The sequence below is a fragment of the Harpia harpyja genome, chromosome 11, assembly GCF_026419915.1.
Source record: "Harpia harpyja isolate bHarHar1 chromosome 11, bHarHar1 primary haplotype, whole genome shotgun sequence".
NCBI lineage: Eukaryota > Metazoa > Chordata > Aves > Accipitriformes > Accipitridae > Harpia > Harpia harpyja.
This window is the reverse complement of record NC_068950.1, coordinates 34718224-34744155: the sequence shown is the minus strand read 5'-3', so window position 1 is coordinate 34744155 and position 25932 is coordinate 34718224. Positions and strand designations below refer to the sequence as shown.

General features: G+C 41.6%; 1 protein-coding gene across 1 annotated transcript in view; it reads left to right on the top strand.

The window, feature by feature from the left end:
• EIF2B3 (eukaryotic translation initiation factor 2B subunit gamma) overlaps positions 1-25932 on the top strand; it is a 104898-nt gene that overhangs the window by 59886 nt on the left and 19080 nt on the right. Inside the window, exons 7-10 of the mRNA XM_052800768.1 lie at positions 11214-11344; positions 12557-12750; positions 16912-16989; positions 17694-17842. Of these exons, the coding sequence (XP_052656728.1) occupies positions 11214-11344; positions 12557-12750; positions 16912-16989; positions 17694-17842 (552 nt within the window). The remainder of the gene's footprint in view (positions 1-11213; positions 11345-12556; positions 12751-16911; positions 16990-17693; positions 17843-25932) is intronic.

Genomic DNA, 25932 nt, shown 5'->3' with positions numbered 1-25932 from the left:
GAAGCAGGCAGCTTTGTTTGGGGCCAGAAGGAATGATGTGTGGCACTGGAAAGGCCAGAATGATAAACAGCAGCACTGTGGTCGCTTCGAAAGGTCTGAGTAAGCATTCGCAGTGCCTTGTCCTGGGAATGCTGAGTGCTAACATCTTGCTTGCCACCAGGGAAATCCACTTTCCCTGGGGAGCCCTTCTTTTGAGGTGCACCCCGCGAGAGGCTGAGCTGGAGCTAAGGAAACAAATCAGCTCTTCTTGCAATTCTTCCAGCACTGGAGAGCTGCCTGCCAGAATTCACCAGTAGAGAAACTCTTCTCTGAACTGAGCAAATTTGCAGTAAGCTTTATAGCCAAAGTCAGTATGATTTGTTTGCAAAGTTAAACACTGGGGGGTTGTTTTTTTTTTTTGAACTGCTGAAATAAATAAGAGCAAATTGTGTGAGGTCATAGTGCTCTGCCTTTCCAAACTGCTTCAGCTGCAATCCCAGAGCAAGCTTCTCTTCTCGGCTCCCCTCTGCTGTGTCCAGAAAGCCTCTGCTGGGCCAGCACTAGGAGGGGAGAGAAAGGTTTGCTGTCTCAGTGGTGTGTTCTGAGATCTGTGACTGTGAGAAGAGCTGCAGTGCAGCCACCCTTCTCCCCAGTAAATGGTAGAGGCAGTATGAGATCTTTGAAAACTGGAGGTGCAAGTGACTGGCTCTGAAGCTCCTGCTTGGATAGCTGCGTGCTATGCTGTACACAAAGGCCCCTGCAGGTTTATATTAAGGTGCTGCCCAGACTAAACCAGTGCATTTTTTCTTTTTCCCCTCTAAATGCCTTTTTATCATTCAGGCTGTCACCTGTGTTTCCTGGCAAGGGCTGCTGGCTGGGGGAGGTCTGGCAGAGCTGAACACCCAGCTTTGGTGGTCTTTGTGTGGCTGCCTGAAAGATGGCTTAAAACAGAACCTGCTCTGTGAATACCTGCAAGTTAACATGTGTCAGCCGTGTGGCTGGAAGGTTTCTCCTTTGCTGTAAAGAGAGATTTTATAATGAATACTTTCCTTGTGATTAAAATGGATAAATAAACAAATAGCTCCTACAGGAAGTATACTGTGTGAAGACAGAGCAAATAGATTGTAGCTTTCCAAACAAGGAAAAGAAAAAGGAAAAAAAAAAAACAAAAACCCAACCCAAAAACAACCAAACCCAAGCTCCTCCTTAGTGCATTTAATCTACTAGAATGTGAAATGGCAATTTATCTTTCCCATTTCCTTTCCTTGTCAAACATATCCAGCTGTTGTAGCTTTCTCTGCTGCCTACTAGAAATGCCAAGGCTTGAAATTTGTTGATGTCCTCCTCCTCCAGAGTATCATTACCGTTATCATCTTTCCATGGTACCAATCAAGCTCACTCCTGAAACCTCAGAGGAAAAAACCCCAATGATCCAAACTAGAATTAAAAAAATTATTATTTTCAGCAAATCACTTCTGTAATAAATACAATTCCTTTTCCAGTTAGCGGACTACCTGGGAGCAGACATATCTTTGGATGTGCTGAATTGGAGCTTATTAACTTTGTGAATAACTGCAAATCTTTCTGTGAGACCACAATATGCCATAGTGGCCATGTGCCTGAGATACTTGAAGCATGCTTGGTCATAGCACAGTATTCTGTGCATGCAAGCTGCTCCTAATGCAAATATTTCTAAAGTAAATGTTAAAATCTGTTAATTTTGTCCTCTAACTGTGATTTACAGTATCAGATAATGACCCTTTGGATTCCCTATGAAAAGTGAATGTATGGAGGACATGAAAAAGGTCATTAAAATGTCAATGCAAATATTATAGAATCAGACAAATTTAGGTTGGGGAGGGACCTCTAGCAGTCTCTAGTCCAACTTCCTGCTCAAGTAAGTCTAACTTTTGTGTTGCTCAGGGCTTTTCTTGCAGTTGAGTTTTGAAAATCTCCAAGGATGGAGACTGGGGCTTGTCCCAGGACTGTACCACTCACTTAAAAGTTGTTTTCTGTGTGTCCCAACTGGAATTTCCCTTGTTGCAGCTTGCGTCCGTTGCCTCTTGCCCATTTACTGTGCACCTCTTGGAAAAGTCTGGCTGTCTTCTATATTGCTTCACTTTTGGTAGTGGAAAACTGTAATCAGATCCCCCTGCAGCCTTCTCTTCTCCAGGCTGAACAAACCCAGCTCCCCCAGCTTCTCCTCCTGTGTCGTGTTCCTGGCCCTCTTGGTGGCCTCAGCTGGGCTTGTTCTGATCTGATAATAAACATTAAAAATTGTTAACTATTTTTTCCACTGTTTCATGCAGTTGCAGTTTCCTTGGGTAGCCTTTAGTCAAATTGACTTTTGTCTTCATACGAGATGTGGATTTTGAACCAAGGAGAAATGATGATTCTTTAATCCATCTATGTGTGCTTTTTTTCTTTTTTTTTTTTTCCTTAAATCATTGCCACTTGGTCAGTATCACCCTAAGCATTCTTTCATCAGTGCAGTACATTTTCTTCCACACAGCACTACTTTCATGTAAGATAATACTTGGGGTAAAATTATTATCTTACCTTGCTGGACATCTCCCTGTGAGGATAAAATCCTTATATGTAATATCATGGTATATTTCTCTTACAGTGGAAAACATAATTCTCCTGTATTTTCTATTCAGATGATCTGATTGTACAACTTTCAAGAATTTTCAAGATAATGTTTTCCTTTCTTCCTCTCTCTGGTTTGCTTCTAAATCTCTTCCTCACCCCCTCAGTCACTGACTGATGCTTCTGAAATGCTGAGTACCCTTTTACTCACAAGTTGAATTTTTAGAAAAGAGAGAAAGTGATTGTTTCCCTATGATTCTGCTGCTCTTAGTTTTTATATTCTAGGTGTTAGTTCAATGTCAAATTTTATTGTGCCTTAGCCAGTCAAATTAAACATGAACAATAATAAAGTTGTCTATAACACTGTTGCTGACTTTATTATAGCATTAAATTATCGGGATGGGAGACTTTTAACTTCCTGCATATAGAAGGGAGAATAAATCCTACTAATGATGATAGTGCACACATGCCTGAATAGAATAGCTAAGAGATATCTTCATTAAGGCAGTGAATCATCAATCAATCAATAACAATATTCAAAGTTCCATTTTGAATGTGATAAGTAGCTAGAGTATGAGATAAGGGCTGATCTTAGAACAGTCTTGAATCAGAGCGGAGCTACTACAAATTTCTTCACTTAAAATAAAGTGAAAAAATAAAAAAAGGGAGTATAACATTTTACACAGCCACAGGACAGCCTATGGGAAATGCCGAGTGCCGTCTAGTTAAGTTACTGATTTTGAAGAAATCAAAGACCTGAATGGGGAGGAGCGGTGACATTTCCCTAAATCAAAGGTGCAGAGCTGAACTGGAGCACACACAGCATTTTACACCAAACTTTTCTGAATTAATGCCACCTGGAAGGAACATTATGAATAAAAGTAGGCTCGTGAAGAAGAGGAGATGGGATTCATTGGCCAAAAAACTTCATCTTAAAGTTCTTCAGGAAAGGATAAAGTGACCAAAAAAAGCAGCTTAGTCTTATCACAGGACAGAAGATCATGTTGCAAATGCCACAGTAAAGAGAACGGAAGTTGTCCTACAGGAAGGGGTGCAGCAAGGATTAGTAATCAATAGTGAGGATAGGAATTAATTAAGGTAGAATGATTGCTGGGGAGAGGGGTGTAGAAATGGGACTTATACAGATGGAAGCAGGACTGAATTACACACCAGAGATTCCAGTTTATCTCCCAGACTGCTGAAAGAATGGGCGTTGTTAAGACAAACTGAGAATGGGTCCGTTTGATTGCAGACCACCAAACAAAGTATCTGTGTGGAGATACAGAGCACAGTGATGTGGACATCTATGGTGCCTTTAATGTAGCCTCAGTGGAGCAGGGTGAAAGAGCTTACACATGTGAAGTTACAGCCATGTCTACATTTTTTGACACATTTTATGCAGACAAGCCTCAAGTGTTTAAATCTATCTATCTAAATATATACTCATGCACCTTAAGTTTACATAGTTCAACAGTTTTATGGATACACGTCAACTTTATCAAGTGCATCATATGCATATGTTTGTTTAGGTGTATTATCAGAATGCCTCTGTTCAGTGCACTTTTCAGAAAAGGAGCCTAATTTCAAAGGCATTTAGAAAAAAGTTGGTAACTCAGACACAGATGGCTGCAAAGGCGGAGGTGGGAGAGAATGAGGAAAGATGAGTTCTGGCAAAGAATCACGTTTGGTGCAGGTGCGCTTGTTTTAGAAGAATGGGATGCTGTCTGGGAATGAATGAGATCCATTCCTCAGCAGCGTGTACAACCTGCCAAACACCCTGGGTGGGCTCCGACGGCCTCAGAGACTTTTGGTCAGAGAGAAGTTCTAAAAATGTCTAAACTTGCTGGCATTCCCGTGCAAAAGCTGTATTAGTCGGGAGCTGCAGGGCGTTCCTGGCTGTTTGGTGAGTGGGCAGAATTAAGGTTACTTAGATGACCCGAGCTGAGTGCACTCACACTTTCAAAGGATTTGAGTATGTAATTGGGGAGTTTTAATTTCTGTGGTCAATCTTTCAGAAAGCTGCCTTGTTTCCCAAAGGGTTTTTTGGCAGAAGTGGAAGTTAAATCCCTGCTCCTTTAAGTGCATCCAGACTTGGTGGAACTTGAGAACAGCTTTTTATGTGGTTTGCATCCATACCATCCCTTCCATACTTTGATCTGGATCCTCTCTGCATTATGGTGTCTATGACTGTCACTTGCATGTCTTCTTCTACTTTCCCTCTATCATCCAGAATGCAGGGATTTCGGTGGTGATTCTGCAGTTTTGGGAAGTCATTCATAAACTTGAGCCTGCAAAGCAAAGCTGTGCAGTTATACTGGCTTGTTCTGCAATGGCTTTTGAAATATTGTCACTCACGCTCTTATGAACATTGGGAGTAGGTTGCTGTCAGACTTGAAGGTATTGGTTAGAAAATAGTATGGAAAGACAAATGAATCACAAATACAATCATGTGGAAATTACCTTTTAGTAGAACATTTATCAAAGTTTCCTTGCCTTCTCCGTAGGCTTTTAGCTCCAAAAATTATGAGAGACACTGACAAATAAGTAATTAATATGAAATTGGGGGGGGGGGTGAGAAATACATTTACTCTTTTTGTGATAAAAAGTAGAGAGTAGAACAGGACAAACAGAACATAGCAAGAAATAACATTTGTTTGATGCTATGATTGGTGTTGCAGGTTATTGAATTGGGCACAAGTAATTGCCTGGTAGTTTATTGGCTTGCCTGGTTACTTTGGAGTTTTCCTTTATTATAATTGGTCTTGGGTACACCAAACAAAGGCAAAAAGATTATTGCAAGATATAAGGGCAGAATTAGCCTTCTGCAGGGATGTGACACACCCTATAAATTTATCATTTGATATTTTATCCTTTTGTACATAGTCTTTCTCTGCTTTCTCCACATTCTTAGCATGTCTCAGAAATTCCAGCATTTTTAGCAGTGAATCAGTGAGAAGAAGGGGAAAAGGCCTGTAATTGCTTTTTCCATTGTGCTTGTTAAAACCGCATTGTGGGAAGTGGACCCAAACACTGTCTTTTAAGTGGTGTTGAGTCTGAGGCAGGTGGTATTAACTCAGGACTGCATTAACTCTTTTCAAATCTCTTTCCTGTTTCCTTGAGGAAACATGCCTGGTGTATATATGTGGCAAGGGCTGTTTGCCTGCCTCTTGCATTGACATTTTAATTTGGTCCATGATATAAATATCATTTCCCTAATCCCCCTTGCCCTGACCCTCTTTTGTCTTTTCTTCAAAGTGAGTTGACTTTTTTTTTTTCTTTAAGGAGGGGGGAGGAGATGGGAATGGTGGCTGGCTGCTCTAGTTTGGAGCATTAAATGCTTGGGGAAAAAATCTCAGAGTAACTGTTGTTTCTTTCTTTGTATTCACATGGAAATTTTTAATCTCCATCAAAGGATCAGGAGAAAATAACGTTGAGGTTCAACAAGAGAGCTCCCAGCTTACATGGAATTTTTAAATGTTATTTGGCTTTATCCTTTAAGCGATGAGAACCATGAACTATGTACCTACAGGGTTCAGAATTAACTTTTCTCTTTCTTCCAACACACCCTCTTTTCTTTTTTTTTCTTCCTCCTTCCCTTTTTCTTACATCTTTATTGTTCTGCATAAACATGCAACTTCTTTTTGGCCAAAACTGTAAGTGCCTTAGGATTTGTTTAGTTGTATTTATGTATTCATTTCTAACGTTAATTATGAGCACCAGTCTGAAATACGGCCTCATGTTCTTCTTTTGATGTGATCTGAAGAATCTCTGTTGAAGGCCATGGAGCTAAGATCAGAACCCAACCCACTGTATGCTTGCATAGTTGTACAAGAGCTAACATTAGCTTGTTAAAAAAAAAAAAGGGCAAAACTAGGTATAAAAGGGCTAATCATCTGCTTGTTTATAGTGAGGAATCACAAACACTGTCTGCACCTGTAGATGTAGCTGATTGTGCTAATAATGATAGCAAGGGAGACCCCCTGCAACTAGCCCATGGAGAGTAACAGCAGATTTCATAGGTGGGTGCTGACAGCAATGGTAGATTTCATGCTCCAACACAGATTAATACAACAGGGAGGATATTAAAATGCTAATACTCATTAATACCGTTTTATGGTGTTTAACATTAAACATGGAAAATGAAAATGAATGACAGCCGGTAAATGGAACTGACAGTTGTGTTCAGGGTGTCTGAAGCTGGTGAGAACTAGCTGCAGGAAACAAAAGCTGTGGATGCTCCCATTCCTGCTGTGGGTCAAGACAAACAGCACCTCCTGGTATCTAGACTTTTGCAAGGTCACCTAAACTTAGACTTAAATAGACTCTTCTATTATTATAAAATATTTGATGAGATTTTTTCTTTACCAGCGTTGGTCAGAACCATTATTTTCTGTGTCATATGAAAGACAGAGTCTCCAGTGATATGTATGTCTAAGAGCAGAAATCACAGCCTATTGAAGCATAATTGTGAAATACATCTTTTTTTTTTAAGTTTAAGTGGTCAACATTTGGTTTTTTCCCCAAAACTAATTCTTGTGTTTCAGTTGGCTCCATTGTTCTTCATTTCTTGCTAAAGTTTCAATAAGCTTCCCTTCATCCCAGAGGCAGTTGCATTTCAGCAACAAGTAAAAGTTGGCCCTCTGTGGGCTGTAATGTATGTAATGTAATGTAATATAATATAATATACATAGACAAAAACTTAATTCTGCCATATCACAGACTCTTCTAATTTTATCTGTGGTTAAAACTCACTGAAAACTTCTGTGTAGCTGTGTTTAAATATGAAACTTAAAGATCTAGGGTATTTTCACCTAATGTTCTTCAGGAGTAAAAATTTTTAATTTAGCGTGAACCTTATCTCTGCCTTTGCTGTCATGCAAAAATCCCAGGAACACTGGGAAGACATCGTAGTGCGCAAGGGACCAGGGATAAAGGGATTCTAAAGGCGTGATACTTATGTCTTTCTGGTAATGATAGTACTTGGTAAAATTACAGTTGTCTGACCAAGTACCTGTTTTTGTACCTCAGCGCTTTAGGTTTTAAATAAAATTAACCTTGAATATCCTAGCTTTATAATGCCTAGGTCTGAGTCTGCAGTCTGCATAGCTGACTGCAAATAACTGATGTGTGCTCTGAGCTCTTAGGTACTTTTAATATAGACTTTTCCAGGGGATTCTTTTGCTTTTAGAAATTTCATCTTCTTTTGAATTCCTAGCTGTTTTTTGCACATGCACCATGAATTTCAACTGCCCCTGTTTCCTTAATTTCCCCCAAATATGCACTGTTTCTTGCCAACATCCCCCATTGTTGTGACCGGCTGCATGAATGGCAGATTCCATCTCAGAGATAGTTCTTCTTTTTACATGCTTAAAATGTGATCAATATCAACCCCTTTCAAAATTGCTGCCATCTCCTGTTGTTCCCATGGGACTGAAGCCACATAAGGTGCTTCAGGGAGTAGTCCCATGTCCCACCCCCACTCCCCCCACCCCTCCTTCCTTTACAAGCAGCAATTTAATGGCACTCTCAATCTTTGGCAGCTTAATTGAAAACCTACTACTTTCTGTCTAGGTGAAAACAGACATATATAACTTCAAAAATCAAATTTTAGGGAATGAAAGATCACGAAAAAGGCTCATCTCTTGGGCTGGAATTTATGAAAGCATGTTTATTTCGGCAAATGTTTCTCAAAAGCAGGTACATTTTTATCCTCTCTACCGTCTGGATTTTGCTGTGAGGTGTCAGAGCATGGTTACTCCGAGTTGGCTTAGAATTGGATTTCTGCCAAAATTTTGTGTGCCCTCCTCTCCTTCCACCCACCCTTCCACTTTCTTTCTCCTGGTTATAGTAGATTTTTCCTTATGTTGATCTCAGTGGGAATTTCATTCTTACTACTTGGTGCTAAAGAAAATAACAAGCTTAGAAACCAGGGGGATGCCAAGTTTTAAAACCTGAAGAGAATAAAAAAGACTGCTTTCTTCAGCATATACAGTCTTACACTTATTTCTTCTTCATATATAGGCACACGTAGTTCAGGATTTGATTGTAAGAATTTTTAACACACTAGACCAGAAACCTTTTTGGTTTGTTTTCTCCTGAATCTAGGTTACAGGCTAGTTAGTTCTTCCAAACTTCTGCTATTTTTTTTCTCTCTTGATGAAGGGTCTTCAGTCCCATCCCTCCTTTGATTTAGATTCCTTTCCTAGTCCCAGCCAGATGTTTGGTTTCCCCCGCTGTTGACAGTCAGATAATATTCTCACGCTATCACTTCATATATCCACATTTGCAAGATCTGTCACAAAAAATTCCTAAATTTTTGTCACTGAGTGCCTTACTGCATATTTTTTGATACTTTCCAAAAGCAAATTCCTTTAATGTCACATATAAATTGCTTAAACAGCAAGCAAAGGCAAACCTTCCTGTTTTTCCTTTTCCAGTAGGAAGGGTGTGTTTCTGAGCCACATCTTATGGATGACCCAGAGATTTACTCCACCTTTGCCGAAGGAATGTGGCTAGCACTTCAGAGAATTGCAGGAAAGCTTCAGGAGTTTGTCCAAGAAAGAGTAAACCATCAAAAACCAGGCAAAACTTTGTCTTTCCCCCTTTCCACTGCTTTCATTTCCTACCGTGTTGTGTTGTCCTCTGCATCAGACTATTTAAGACTGCCAAATACTTGGATATTTTATAGGTAATATATCTTATAAATGCCATGGCCAGCCTCTGAGGGAAACACAGGATTGTCGGTTTTGGATGGAGTATAAAACCCAAGCAGGAAATCATTGCTGAATGGCACAGCTGCAGGCAAACATTGTAAGCTAGTAAACTGCCCATCTGCACAGCCACACGTGTGTTGGAGCATGGGGCCAGGGTGGCCGTGGCAGAGCACGCCTGTAAGTGGTTAGCAGGGAGAAATTTGGTGATTAAAGAATGAAGTGTTTTGCTTCATTAGTTCCTGAAATACAGCTATCTGAAGGTGATTATAATCTCATTTTCAAGAAGGAGGAGAGACTGAAGACTGGAGCTTTTCCTTGTCTATAATAAAAAATAAAAGCAGAATTTCAGACCTGGGATGGGTTAGATCATCCCACTGCAGGATGGAGCATGTGACACAGCCTACAGTTGAGGACTGAAGGAAAAGTTTGTCAAGAAAAAGGAAAACACTGTATTTGTTCATAGGCAATCACATCTGAATCTTCCCATCAAAGTTAGAGATAGGAAAGACTGTTTTGGTCCTTAGGTCTGCTTCACTATCATTGACCTGAACAGGCGCCTGGGCGGGTAATGAGCTGCATGTTTCTTAAAGTTTGAACTGTTTAAGATCCCCCTTCGCTAGAGATTTTGCCAACTAAAATCACTTTCAGGACACTCATTCTAGTACTTTCCTTTTTAATTTAACCTATAGTTAGTTCCTAGTCTTACTGTCTTCCATTCTAAATAACTCCCCTTTCTTTGCAGGTTATCATTTGTTGAGTTCCTCTAGCCAAGCTCTCTGTGTTAGTTCTCCCAATCCTTCCTCTGAAGTTTAGCACTTCCTCTTAGACGTGCCAAGTTTGAGTTCATTTTCTGCATGATTTTCCCAAGCACTACTTTAAATAATCCACAATTCAGTAACTAAATGCAGATTGTTAAAATGATGAAACAACAATAAAGCTTTTTTAAGACTGCATCTCATGCACTCCAACTGTAAAAACTATTGAATTGGGGTTTTTTTCCAAATACTTCATTGAAAAATAAAATTACCTTCTAATAGTCAAAATTAAATTACCACGGTTAAAATCCATTGTACAGTAGACTTTCTACATTGATATTTGTCTGTTGGGGAGAGGTTTTTCTAGATTCATTGTAATGTATAAATCAATGCAAGAGGAAAGATAATCTAGTGAGCAGGGTCCTTGTTTAAGGCATAGGTGGCTTGGGTTCAAGTCCATGCTTTATCACAAACCCCTCGTGATTTCTCTGCCTCCTAGTATTGGGATATCAAAATGAAGCTTTCTGCTCATTCATGTATTTTGGATCAACGCACATGATCGAGAGCGTGAAACTGTTGGGACCTAAGCTCGATAAAATGTGCTGATTTCTATTGGTTAAAGGACTGAGTCTTTAAAATGTTCTTGATGTTTCATGTGAGCAGGAGGACATCAATGACTGTGTCATAAATATTTTCATTTAAGGATCTGATATTTCATATATCCTTGAGCATTTCCATATTTTTATCACAAAGAAAAGGAGCTGCTTTGGTTTTTCCTCTATAGGCACTTTATTCTCTCTTTTCCCATCAATTGATGCCATTTTTATAAGCCACATAAAGTGGATTTCAGTTGTTGTCATTACAATGTTGGTACTTTCTGCATTCCATCTGCAGACAAGCATGAATTGTAGGGTGATGCCATATTAAATTATAGGCATCTCTGTTAAAATATAGGGGAATTAGTCCTGAAGATGAAGCTTTTTCCTTATTTTGACTCTTCCTTTGTATTTTAATGCATTAAGGAAGCGCGTGGCTAGTGGACATTGTCTTAGTGCCAGATGTCTTGGAGTACCTGGCATTTTGATTCATCCTCATGAAAAATGTGCAAAATGTCTGATAATGTTATGCAAAGAAAATGAAGCATTCATGGACTTCATGTGTGCGTCGTCTTCCCCAGGACAATCACATCTCTCCGGAGTGAACTGATTCCACATCTGGTTAGGAGGCAGTTCTCTTCTCCTACTTCATCGCAGCAAGGACTAGACAACAAAGAAGAGGACCAAAAGAAAAAAGAACAAGCATCCCTAGGTCAGTACAAGTATCAAAGATTTGATGAAGGTTTTAAAGGCCATATGCTACAGCTGAATTATTGAGCGGAGTACAGAATTAGCCTGAAACACTAGTTTGGGGATTTGGTTTTTTTCTCTTATACTTCATAATTGCAAAGATCCTAGTAGATTTCTTTTTCAAACAGTATTGTGCATTAAATAAATATTTTTGTCCTCCCTTATTTTGGTGTAAATCAAAAGTAAATGAGCTAGGTGCTCTGTATTTTTTCTCTTGGAATACAGTATAGGTAAAAGCACTTTTGAAAATGTAATTTTAGGAGAGAGTTCCTAAAATTGTGTAGCTGTTGTGGTCTAACCCCAGCTAGCAACTAAGCACCACACAGCCACTTGCTCACTCCCCCCACCCAGTGGGATGGGGGGGAGAATCGAAAAAAAGCAAAACTTGTGGGTTGAGATAAAGACAGTTTAATAGGACAGAAAGGATAACAATAACAATAATAATAATAATAACAGTAGTAGTAGTAGATACAAAACAAGTGATGCACAATGCAGTTGCTCACGACTGGCCGACTGATGCCTAGTTAGTTCCCAAGCAGTGATCTGCGCCCCCCTGGCCAATTGTCCCCAGTTTATATATTGGGCATATGGTATGGAATATCCCTTTGGCCGGTTTGGGTCAGCTGCCCTGGCTGTGTCCCCTCCCAGCTTCTTGTGCCCCTCCAGCCTTCTTGCTGGCTGGGCATGAGAAGCTGAAAAATCCTTGACTTAGTATAAACACTACTTAGCAACAACTGAAAACATCAGTGTGTTATCAACATTATTCTCATACTAAATCCAAAACATAGCACTATACCAGCTACTAGGAAGAAAATTAACTCTATCCCAGCTGAAACCAGGACAGTAGAGCAACAGACTAAGCCTTAACCACCCTGCACTGGTAACTGGACAGGATCTCAGATCTTGGAATTTATTTTTAGCATTTCCACTGTCTCCTTCTGTGACCTTGGGCAAAACATTGCATCTGTCCCGATCCCTTGATTCCCACCTGCAGAATAAAAATAAGCACTTACTCACTACGTGTGATAAAATCTGTTGATGATTGCTAAGTATCTAGCCGTTCAGATGATGTGAGGCAAAGATTTCCCTTCACCAACAGTATTTTAATAGTGTTCCTCTTCAAAAAGTATTTCATTAAATCCTGTCTAACTTCATGCATGTGTGTGTTCTCCAGACATTTATAGTTTCATAAAGGAAGATAATAGCTTGCTGAAACCTGCTCCAGATAACTCTTGTTGGAATGATCATAGAGGAGATATGAATGAAACTCTCCATGAAGGCAAAGTGCGCTGCTATGTCCATATAATGAAAGAGGGACTGTGCTACCGAGTGAATACTCTTGGGCTGTATATTGAAGCTAACCGACAGGTGAGAAAAATACAGAACTGCCATGTGGGAATACAGCAGTAGTTTATGGGACATTTTAGCCTCCAGAAGTGGCTCCCTGCGATACAGCTGAGGAGTGTGTGGGAATTGAACCAGTGCCATGTTATCTAGGCACATCACCCTACTGGTTGCTGGATAGGGACATGAGGCCAGAAAACAGTTCTGTCACTAATTTACTCCATAGCTTTGATTTAGCTAAGAAAACCCCCACCCCACCCACTCTTCTGTTTTTTGGGGGTGGCAAGACCTGCAGCCAAAGAGCCAAGAAGTGTGGAACATAAGGCTGGAAGTAGCTTTGATAGCTCATCTAATCTATGTCCTCCGTGTCCTAAAGGCAAGATCAGTTCTGACTGGACTCTTCCTAACAGATGTTTATCTAAGTTATAATGACAAAGGTTATTAATGATTTGCAGGAAGACTTAAACTACCCATACATTCAGATTGCCTAATGCTTTCCATTATGAAAGAATTATTTTATGAACAGGCTTCAATACAGTGGCACTCCAGGTAAACACAGAGGTGAAATGTTGATCTGTTGCAGCTTTTGCTTTCACAGTACTGAGAATTCATAAGATAAAAGATCACAAGGGAGGATTAGAGAAATCTTGTACTAGCTAATGAGCTGATGATTAAAAGCTTTTAATATGATTTTTGTGTTTTTTTTTTTACTACACTGGCTGATGCAATGTACAAGTTCTCACTTCACTCTGCTAGTGATGAACTTCGTTGCTATCAGGAGTGGACAGTTTCCTCTAGTTTTGAAAGACCAATAGGGAGTGTAGTAGGGAAAAACTCAAGATTTCTGGAAGCAGGGCTGGGAGAGCAATCAAGTTGTATTGGGAGTCCTGGAATTGGTTGCTGCCTTGCCTTTGGTCTCAGATTGAGTTGATTTCTTTTTAATAAAATGAATGGATGAATTTATGCAAATTAGAGTTGCAGCATGGCAGAGTGAGTTCACACATTGGAGCTCTTTCTCCTTGGTGCCTGTAGAGAAGCACAGAAATAAAGTGATTTGTTTTGCAGCTAGGGACATGAAGAAGAGAGGAGGGAGGCAGCACTGCTGTCAGAAAGGGAAAACTTTCCCCAAGAATATCAGGAACAAGTGTGCCCAAAGGGTTAAGGGAGAACACCGCTTGCTAGGGGAAGTGTGCATGTACATTTGGCAGCAGCCGCTTCAGTAAAAAGTTATTGAGTTGAGCCAGTCAGACTCCATGTGGGGTTTTTTTGTGTTGGGTTTTTTTTGGTGGGGGGGGGTAACCTAAATATTCTACATTTTGGTCAGTTCAGGAAATGTGTTTGCTCCTGGGTGGTACATAGAATTAGTGTTTTGAAATCACATTGGGGCCTTCAACGTTGGAAAGGATTTTCTTTGAATTTTTAACTTTTCCAGAATGGTAAAATTTCTAAGGAAACTATGTGGAGGCAAAACATAAAATGGAGCTTAATGAGGGGTTGCGAGAAAGGAGTTCCTTTTTTCAGTGCCACTGCATTTTGTTTCTCTTGCTAATCCTCATAAAAGATAGACATTTAATTTTATCAGCTTTTTTTACCTGTTTTGTTGGTCTCTAAGGAAGACTTTTGGTGTCTCCTTTGCTCTTATCTTGGTCTTCACAAACCAGATTCTGACTCCCTGGCTGCAAAGCCAGGACCTATAGCTTTGCTGTCCGAGAGGACAGACTGCTGGAGCAGTAGCAGTCCAGTCCAGTAGCCGTGAGAAGGAATGGCATCCTAACCCATTGCCCTTCTGGTGAGGAAACACTTTACTCACATCATTTCACTTCCAGCTGGGTTTCTGGATGCCTGCAGCCTGTGTGTGGGCAGGTGGGTTCAGGAGGGAGTTATCTTCAATAGCAGGAAATAGTTTCTTTGTAAGATGAATTAAATCCAAACACATCTTAAACCTTCCCTTGACCCAGGCACTCCCTCTGACTCCTGCCCCCTATCTAACCTTCCTTTTCAGAGCAAAATGCTTGAGCTGGTAGCTTTCTTGGGTCACCCCTCAGGCTGCACTACCATTGACTGATTCTAATAAGGCCTTTGCTCTGGCCAGTAAAATCCTTTATTTATTTCACCACACCACCTTTCCACTAAGGAGGGCAAGAGCCTCTCCTCGTTCCTTTCCTTTCCCACTGAGCAACACTGGATAGTAGGAGTCTTTCCAACCTATGCTGTAGGTATGCTTTGGTGTGTGTTCCTCTCTTGGATCTATCTGTTGTGGCTGCCCAGCTATGTGTCAGGTGAGGACAACATCCCTTCACCAAGCAAGCATCATCCAGGCGGATTGGCCTAGTTTGTGGTGTTCTCGTAAGCTGGGGGTTTTCTGTAGTGCCTGCACCTTGGACTGAAGGATCTAACTTACTCTTGTTTTTTAAAAAACAAAGAAAACACAAGTCTAGTGGGAAGGACCATCTTCAAGATGTAAAGAGCTACAGATGTGAAAATGTCTACTGGGGACAACAGGCAGGCTGAAATGACAGCTCAGAGGTGTGAGCTCATCTAAGCTCATCTCACTTATCTGAATGAAGCATCAACTGTGAAAATTCTTATCATATGAAAAACAGCACTATTTATCCGTCCTTGCATGCTGGAAGGGAAACAGGCTGGTCATATTATGAATATCCAAACAATTTCCTGCAAGTATTGTCTCATTTGAGATCTTGAGATTTTTTTTTCTCATCTGATCCCAACTTCTTCAGATCTGTGGGATCTGCTTCTTGAGGTTCACTCCCTAGCCATCAGCTCTTGTTATCCCAGCTTTCTAAGTCGTTTTACACAATCATACGGTATGGTAGCTCCTTCACAGCAGCTTTGGAAATTGCTGGCAACTCTCAGCCAAATTTAACAGAGCAATAGAGATCTCAAAGATAAACTTTCCAAAGAGTTTTGTAAAAATAGGTGCCTGGGTAGAGAAAAGAGAGACTTAATGAGTGCCGCTTCCTCCCCTCAGGCAAACCCAGTTACACCATTACTGTGCTGAGACTCCAGTTGACTTCCCAGATGGACAGTCAGTGCACACATCCTGGCTGGCCAAACAGCTTGTGAAGAGCTCCACACCAGCCCAGGCATGCGCTGCCTCTCACTCAGACATACGATTTGCCATGACACAGACCTCTTAGCCCTCATGCATCCCTTTGCCTCCCTCTGTATCCCCCGTGTTTCTTTCACTGCCATCTCTGTCCTACCAAGATGCATCATACACTGCATCACCGCTGCAAGTAACTCTGTACAGCACTGTGTCTGTGCATTGCTGTGAGACTCCCACCTCCCCTGAAATCCCCATCTGTGCTGTCATCGCCTCTTCTGTGGTGTGTGACCTTGGCCCCAGCCTGACGCCAGGAGATGCAGAACGCCTCGGGCTGCTCTTTCACCCAGAAAAGGAGGAATGATGGAGTGATATCCCATCCTCCTACAATGCTGGCTCCCCTTTGTTTTCAGGAGCCAGTTCAGAATTGCTCTCCATGGATTTGTTCTTGGCTACCTCATGGGTCGTGTCTCTCTCTATTAGCATTGCTGCTTTGTCTGCTTATCTAACACCTGCCTTCTCTCTGTCAAGAGCCTTTTCTTCTGCAGCTTTCTACCATCTGGAATACCCACTTGATCAACTTTAATTTCTTTCTCCTTAAACATCTGAAATACTTTTTTGTTGCCTGTACCTCAGCGTGCTACCTTATTGAGTGGGCTGAACATAGTAATCTATGTTTATGCCAGTTTACTGATTTATGTTTGATATTACTTGCTTCCCTCTCTTGCATTACTGAATAGTGTAAAACACGTTGAGCTGCATTTGAAATGGCAGATGCTGGACGTTGTAGTAATGTACAGGATGTCACTGTGTTCAGCTGGAGCCAGCCTGATTCCTGCTGATAATCCACTGCTTCTCCACAGGTGGGAAGCTGACTTGAGAGGAGGCATGCAGTGCACTGCAGTGGAAGTGTACCTGTCTCCTTTACAAAAGGGGAAGATGATAAATCACACATATCTGGTTGCAGATTTAAAATGCAGGAACCTACGTTTTCCTTTAAGTTAAAATGTTTATGGTAAAAGCACTAGTGCAATGGAAACCAAAGCCATCTTTGAGCTGTTTATGTAACGTCCAGGTACAGCACTCTCATGTTAACTTGTGATGTGGGTTTTTCCATCCAGGTTCCCAAGCTATTGCTTAATCTGGGTCTGGAAGAGCCACTGGTTCATGGGTCTGCACAGATCACTGACAGAGGCATGGTAAGTGTTCCCTTTCCCTGTCTCTGCTCTTTCAATACAGTCTGCATGCCCATTGCTTCAAGAACTGCTTCCTAAAATTCAGTCCCATGGTTGGAAGTGAAGCTGCGTTCTGAAGTGTGGAATTAGAATGTAGGTGATGCAGCCCAGAGTCTCCTCGTAGGCTCGCCCATGGGTTTCAGAGACTGAAAGCAGTCTGTCTTTAAAAACGTTTGGTAAAAATTCTTTCCTACTCCCAAGTCTGCAGTCTCTTGTTCCCTAATGGCAGTTCATGGCAATTGAGCAGTTTGCCTCCCAAAGGACACCAAACTCAGAAAGGGTCAGTATTTTAGCTCTGCTTCTTGCTAAAGCATTTTGGTTGAATACCTGCTTCAAGCCTCCTTTTCACAGGTCTCACTAGGCAAACCCTAGTGACACCAGTGAGTACCAGCAGGACTGTTCTTACCGTGCTTACCTGCTGCATGAGGCCTACAGAGCTGGACAAGCTAATGGAGTTTTACCAAGCTAATGGACCTTGGGAAGGCTGTCCAACTGTCTGCCTATGCCCCAAAAATTTCTAGGTCTTTCCTCTGCCAAGGGTTCCTAAGGGTGGAGCAGGGTACACTTTGTTGATGAGTGCTTGAGACGTGCTGTTTGGAAGAGGTGTATGGAGAACACATATTGGAGAACTCCAGGTGCTTTTGCCAGTTTCTGCTTTTCTTCCCCAGGTTGGATCGGACAGCATCATTGGGTCATCCACGCAAGTGGGGGAGAAGACGTCCATTAAACACTCCATCATTGGCAGCATGTGTACCATAAAAGACAAAGTTAAGATAACAAACTGCATCATCATGAATTCTGTTACAGTTGAGGAAGGGTATGTCACCTCTTCATATCTTGGTCCCCTAAATTTGCGGTTTCTTTTTCTAGATAGATTCCGAGTCAGTAATTTTTGTCCTGTAAGCAGTCCTCAGCCAGAACAGTTGATTCCAGTGGTGTGTTTCTAAAGACGGAGTCAGAAATAAGTCTCTATAAACAGGCTACAAATGCAGAAGTGAAATGAATTAATGAGAGGGCTGCAGTCTTAGAACATAAATTTCTTCTTTTTAGAGAAGATCATATCATCTTCAGAATGTGTAAGTAAGTTAAGTGGATGTATCTGTATGAGCTTGTGCGTCATCCTTCCAAGCTTTATTTTAGTGGCTGGGTCTATGAGTATACCTAAAATATTTGAGACACAAAGCATATTTTAAAGTGGTACATTTACCAACTAGAAATGTTCTTACCGCCTTTGAATATTACAGTTTCACCTAAAATGTCATTTTCTTTGGCCCTTTTTTGTCATCTTTGCAGCTTTACTTTCCTAATGTGTATGCTAAGTAATAGAAAAAATGAATAAATTTTTAAAAGAGAAAATCTGCCAGCTAGCAGAGATTTCCCATGAATTAAAGACACTAACTAAATAGGTAGCCTTGAGCTGTAAATTTCCAAATGTGGGAAAAGTGGCCTATCTGTAATTGTTGATGTCTGCATGCCCCCATCTTTCCATACATGCTGGCTTCCTGTGGATGTCAGTGGAAAGGAAACTGCTGATTGAGTCTGTGCAGGCCTGTATAAATTCCCTGCTCCTTCATGGCTTGAGGTTTGCTTAGGGCCTCAGGAAAAAGGCCAAACTCTTAAAAAATGCCAAGTTGGCTCTGAAAGTTGCATATCTGAAAAACAAAAAACCCCAAAGGATGTGGGGTCTATGGAGGATACTACTGTTACATAACTAAATTACAGGTAAGTATGGTACCTTATTGCCAAGTGTTTGTCTTTAATAGAAATCCACAGTAATTTCAAGCACATCATAAATCAGAATTCCATTGAGTATAGAAAATAGCTGGTTTCCAGTTCAATCGCAAATGGATCCAGTATGGCTGTATCACAAGCACTGCTGTCATAAGAAGTACTGGAACCTCTCTCGTTAGATCATGAGACCCTCTGTCATTTTGATTAATGAATTGATGCCACAGTCATAATGGTATGGTTTTGCATATGAGGTGAGTGGCTCTACCATTAAATCACAGAGGCAACTAAGTGTATAAATAGTGCTATTTTTATGAAGAGTCCCAAATCAGCTTGTGTTTGTCTGCACTGGTATATAGTAGTATTTTCTTCTAAATCCTAAATTGAGCTCAGAGTCGTTATCTTAAGCATTCCACAAAATTCCACAAGCATCATAAAGATGGTGATATATTATTTTTTTAAGAGGGATAAACTAACTTTTGGGGTAACATTTTGGTGATTTTCTGGAAAACAATGTCATCCCTAGTCACTCTTAGTGAAAACAATGTAGCCACCGCTGAGTGAAAAACCTAATAGTCCCAGGGGTTTACCCCCTTTAGCTGCTCTATGATTACTGCACACTGATGCACTGGAGTCAAATTTGTAATTATTCGTCTTCAGCCAGAATTAAGACTATAGACTGTGGAGCTTTATTTCAAAGCATACTGTAATTCATATTGTGTAGATCTGCACAGATACGGAGCTGATAAAGTATTTCTTACTGCATCATGGTAAGTCTTAAGATTAGAGGGGTATGAAGTCCTTTATATGCAGGTAGTGAGATACAGAAGTATTCTAGCTACTGAGTCTTGTTGAAAGAAGTCTTGCTTGTAACTTAGTGAAGAATTTCTATATATTTTGACTATATTAATGCCCTAGTCAAATGTGAGTGGTAACTGAAGGCTACTCCCAGCAGTGTTCATTGCAATAATACCAACTTGAAGCAGTAGGCTGAGAACACTGCAGTAAGGCACATATTATGGAAAAGACAAAGCTGTTTAGATAACCCAGAGAAGAAAGAAAGATCAGGTAAATAATTTCTGAAAGTTGGGAGACTGGGGACAACCAAATGCAAAAATTGTTCTGCATTCTAAGTTCATTTATCAAGAACTATGATTATACATGGCACTGCCTTGGTAATTCCCTTACCACTTACATCACCTCTAGCTTCTCTGGGTTCAATCCTACCTTTCTTTTTTTTTTTTTTTTCCATCTCAGCTGCAAAAGTGATCAGCAGCTTCAGTTCACTATGTCAAAATAGAAAAAAAAAAACCAAAACAAGAATAAAAAAACAGGTGAAAAAGTTTTATCTCTTGATGGTTTTCCTGTAATGTGATTTGAGGATCCTGTACCATAGTTCCTGCGGCTTCAAGATCCACAAATTACATCTCCTAACCAGAAAAAGGCTTTGAATAGCCTCACCACATTTGATACCAGCTTCTGAAATGGATAAATAGATTCCTTCTGGGCAGATGGGAACACCACAAGGTGCTTAGAACAAAACAAAGTTCCTGTTGTTAGGCTGTGGTTGGCTCATTATTGGAGAAACAGAGGTTATGACCTAGATGATGATGTTCTTCCCAATTGAATGGGTCCAGGAACTGGGGTTAGCTCGGACAGTGCCATTGCATACTGTTTGCAAATTATGATCCGTTCTCCAGCGATGGGTGGTGTGTTTGATACTCTGGAAGACCAGTAGCAGGGTTTTTTGTTTTCCCTGGTGTGTACGACTTCTGTTACGTTATATATGTCTCCTTGTGAAGTGATTTGAGTAGATATGAATCCCCCCCTTAGAAGAGATTACAGGGGATTAAAGAAGTTAGTAACACGGGCAAAATAATTGGTAGTCCTTTCTTAATGTGCTTCCCACTGTGCAGCTAATTCTTCCATCAATGAGACAATAAAATAGCGAAGATTACATACGTGCTGAGTGATGGACATACTTGACCAAGCTGGGAGGGATGTAATTTATACAACAGCACAAGTGCTGAGAGATGCTGACTGCCCAGGTGACAGGCTGCATCGGGGAAACGGTTCTTGTTTCCCTCTGGACGGCTCCCCAGAGCTCAGTGACAAATGACTGCACTGAGTTACATAGTTGGAGAAAATCTACTAATCGAGCTGAAATTACAGGTCACTTGAAAACTTTGTATATCTGAATGCTCCTGCAGTAGCTGTACATATCCTCAGTCTCTATAGTAGCTTGGGGATGCCCCTTCTGTTTGTTCTGTTTGCATTAGAGGTGGTACAGTACAACAGGGTCCCCGGATTGCTATGTCTTTGGTGCAGGAGGCCCCTAATTATAGCTCGCTTGCAAAGGAGCAATCTGCAACACTGGCAGACTGACTGAAGCTGGTTAGGAGAATTAGGGAGACTGTGCCATTTGCAAATGAAAAGCGATGTCTCTGATAGATTTACCCCCCTGATGAGCAAGACTGGCAAACTGGTAACAACAGACAAGGAGCAGGCTGAGGTACTCAATGTTTTTGCCTCAGTCTTCACTGGCAATCTCTCTTCCAACACCTCTCAAGTGGATGGACTACAAGACGGGGACTGGGGGAGCAAAGTCCCTCTCACTGTAAGAGAAGATCAGGTTCATGACCACCTGAGGAACCTGAACATACATAAGTCTATGGGACCTGATGAGATTCATCCCGGAGTCCTGAGGGAATTGGCTGATGTAGTTGCCAAGCCACTCTCCATGATACTTGAAAAGTCATGGCAGCCAGGTGAAGTCCCTGGTAACTGGAAAAAGGGAAACATTGCACCCATTTTTAAAAAGGGTAGAAAGGAGGACCCTGGGAACTACTGACCTGTCAGCCTCACCTCTGTGCCTGGGAAGATCATGGAACAGATCCTCCTAGAAGCTATGCTAAAGCATGTGGAGGACAGGGAGGTGATTTGAGACAGCCAGCATGGCTTCACCAAAGGCAGGTCCTGCCTGACCAACCTAGTGGTGTTCTGTGATGAGTGACTACATCAGTGGACAAGGGAAGAGCTGCAGATGTCATCTCTCTGGACTTCTGTAAGGCCTTTGACACGTTCCCCCACAACATCCTTCTCTCTAAATTGGAGAGATATGGATTTGATGGGTGGACTGTTCACTGGATGAGGAATTGGTTGGATGGTCACATCCAGAGGGTAGTGGTCAATGGCTCAGTGTTCACATGGAGATCGGTGACAAGTGGTGTCCCTCAGGGGTCCCTATTGAGACCAGTACTGTTTAGTATCTTCATCAATAACATGGACAGTGGGATCGAGTGCACCTTCAGCGAGTTTGCAGACATCACCAATCTGAGTGGTGTGGCTGACATGCCTGATGAATGGGATGCCATCCAGAGGGACCTGGACAAGCTTGAGAAGTGGGCCCATGTGAACCTCATGAGGTTCAACAAGGCCAAGTGCAAGGTCCTGCACCTGGGTCGGGGCAACCCCTGGTATCAAGACAGGCTGCGGGATGAAGGGATTGACAGCAGCCCTGCCGAGAAGGACTTGGGGGTACTGGTAGATGAAAAGCTGGACATGAGCCGGCAATGTGTGCTCGCAGCCCAGAAGGCCAGCCGTATCCTGGGCTGCATAAAAAGAAACGTGGCCAGCAGGTCAAGGGAGGTGATTCTGCCCCTCTACTCCTCTCTCGTGAGACCCCATCTGGAGTACTGTGTTCAGCTCTGGGGCCGCCAACATAAGAAGGACATGGACCTGTTGGAGCAGGTCCAGAGGAGGGCCACAAAAATGATCAGAGCGATGGAAGGGAAGAAGGGCTGAGAGTTGGGGTTGTTCAGCCTGGAGAAGAGAAGGCTCTGCGGAGACCTTATTGCAGCCTTTCACTACTTAAAGGGGGCTTATAAGAAAGATGTGGACAAACATTTTAGCAGGACCTGTTGTGATAGCACAAGGGGTAATGGTTTTAAACTAAAAGAGGGTAGATTTAGACTAGATATAAGGAAGAAATTCTTTACAATGAGGGTGGCAAAACACTGGAACAGGTTGCACAGGGAGGTGGTAGATGCCCCATGCCTGGAAACATTCAGGGTCAGGTTGGATGGGGCTCTGAGCAACCTGATCTAGTTGAAGATGTCCCTGCTCATTGCAGGGGGTTTGGACTAGGTGATCTTTAAAGGTCCCTTCCAACCCAAATTATTCTATGATTCTATGATTTTCTGATTCTAACTCCACCTTGATCTCTTCATAGAACAGCAATTACTGCTGTTGGGGCTTGCAGACAATCTCGCAATGAATTATGCTGACCTGAGCGTGATAACTGTGTTTCATTTGGTATACTTAGGCACGCTTAGCTTCCTTGAAATGAGACATAGATATGGATGAATTTAGTTTCAGGTTCTTGTTTTTGCTTTTGTTTTGGCAGTTGGTGGTTGGTTTGTTGGGGTTTTTTTTCAAACATTGGCTTTATTTTTACCAGTCTTGTAGTTTTACTTAGTTTGTTAGCTTCTGGCAGCAGGAACGTCTAATTGCTCTGGTCATACAGGACCTTGTGCTGAAGTACTCTGAGCATTACAAGTAATATTAACAGGAAAAGCATGTTGAATCCTTTATTCCATCCCTGGAGATAAAGATTTCGAAACCTCTTGTTTGCTAGTAAAACTGTATACGCTTACTGAAAGGAGCTTGGCCATTTTGTCATGCGCACAGTATATCCTTCTTCCTTGGTCGTTGAAAATGAATGTTTCCCTGGGAAAGATTCAATAGATGGGACTATAGTAGAAAAAAAAATCTGATCTTTGGACTACTTAGAGCTTAGTTGAGGAGGCAAGCATGAAAAGCTCAGATAAATATCGAGTCCACAGTAAGCCATGCTTTGAAGTGGTCTTGTTGACATGCTGGTAGTCAGTACCATAGGGGCTCTGTGGCAGATTTAGTCTCTGAAATGAAGTATTTTGCTGATTTTCTTTTTTCAAGGAAATACAGGAGAGCATTCTGCTTCAAATGATGTTTTTATGGAAATCATAAATAGGCTGCTGTGATTATCAGAGGGAGTGACAGCAAAACGCAAACGGCCCAAGATTTGCATCAAGATTTCACCTCCACAGCTAGGAAGTGCCACATTTTCACAGAGTAACCAAGGAAGCTCAACCTGTCTCACCTATAATTTTATCAGAAAAACTGCTCATTGGGGATGATTGGTTTTGGACAATGGAAAAGATAAATGAAATGTATGGTCGTCTGCCTGGCACAGGCCAGAGAATTTTAGGCATTGCCTGCTGAGTTGAACTCAGCAGCTGTTGACTTTAGATGTCAGTCTTCATTTGAAAGTCAGGAACAATTCAAGGTCTATTGACCACCTTGGGAAGCTGTTCCAATGTTCATTTTAGTTTCCCTGTTTCCACTTGTAATGCACAGAGACACATCTCTCTTCCTGAGTGTTTCAGTGTCTCCAGTCAAAGATGCTTTGTGTGGCACAGGGGCTTGCCAGCACAGGTGTAATTTGTGGGATGTAGAATTGCAAGCTCTGACGGGCAGGTACTGCCTTCCTCTGGTATTTACATTGCTGACATTTAACAGTTCTCTGGCTGGAACTCTGCAAGGCTCCCCCTTCAACTGTACAACGGTGTCTTTATCCTGGTGTCCGTCATGTAGATACACTTTGATGTGATGTCTCAAAAGATTCCTCCTCAAGCTGTATCCCAAACTGGGATTAGCAGTGGGAGAAGGAGAGGGTTCCTTCCACAAAGGAGTTTGCAGCAGACAGTTGCCAGATAGCCTGATGCCATGGGCAGTCTCAGTTCAGGAACTGTAAGACTGGGATTGCAGATGTGACTGAGGTTATTGTGTGTGTGCGTGCAAGGGCAGGAACTATTGAATGATAAACTTGTCTCCTTGTTGTGTTTGTAAAGCTTACAGCATGTTGTTGGAACTACATAAAAACATACTACCCCAAAAGAACTGCTGAAATTCCCCATATGACACACTGCTAAGGTTACCTTTTGGAAAGGGAAGGGGTTAAAAGACAAGCAGATATGTTTCGGGTCAGGCTGCACATGATGGCAGCAAACTGCAGAGCATTGCAGCATCAGGGAACTTGGAATGCAAGAGAGGTGATGCCGAACGCTGTGGGTTACTAAAACTGCAGGGAGGTGGTGTGAATATTGAAGACAGAGGGAAAGTTAGATAAGTCCCACAAGGAGATGTGGTAAACCTTGGGCAGTTCTGACTCCCTGGGCAGAAAGAATAGGCTGGATTAAAAATTTGTATGAAGAACTGAAGTACCCAGATTTGTGGAGGAAGATCTGGCACCAAAAATGTTATGTCAGCCAAAACCAGCATCTTCCTTATTCAGTCATATGAAGACAGTCAGTTATGTGTTGGATTTTGTTAAAGGTGTTCTGGCTACCTGTGTGAAAGTAGATGGCACAGATGCTGTAGTGTTACTCAGTGAGGGGACTGGAGGGAGACCGCATGTGACTGGTTAAAGGCTACTCTAGTTTACCACATGTCTCCAATTTATTGCTACTTTCTATGAGAAAATGTACAAAGGAGGAAAACAACAAGCAAGCCGAGCTGGATTGACTACTAACTGCAGATTGATTGTGAAGTTTATTGGTTGTTTCCTCAATAGTGCCAAATCAGCACCTGATGTAGAAACAGTCAGCGGTTTGAAGAAAGTTCTAATTAAAACCAGGATGGAATTGAGCGTTTATAGGGGTTCAGCGCATAAGTAGTCTTTTTCCCCTTGGATAATGGCAGTACAAAGGAATGATCCTATTGCCAAGGCAACATTTGTTGAAATTGTAAAATATATTTTACAGTACATTCCCTCATGAGAAGGAATGAAGACATGAAGTTGTTTCCAGCACCATAGCTTGCAAAGCTGGAAGTAAAGATTTGCTTATGCTGGGATTCCCACACATTTTGTGTCTTGAACCATTTGTTAAGATGGCTGTTGTCTTCTGGACACTTTGTCTCACACCACCGATTGCCCCCCTGCCCTATGCTAGCCCGGGAAAGAAGAATGAGTTTAGAAATAGATATCGCAGAAAGCATGTGAAAAGTGAGAACTTGATTCAGAAAAAAGCACATGCTCAGTTTAAATATGTATGGACAAAGCGTATATATGGATAAAGTATGTCATGGATATGGATAAACATGAATGTATGAAGAAAGCTAGGTGTAGTCCTTGCCTGT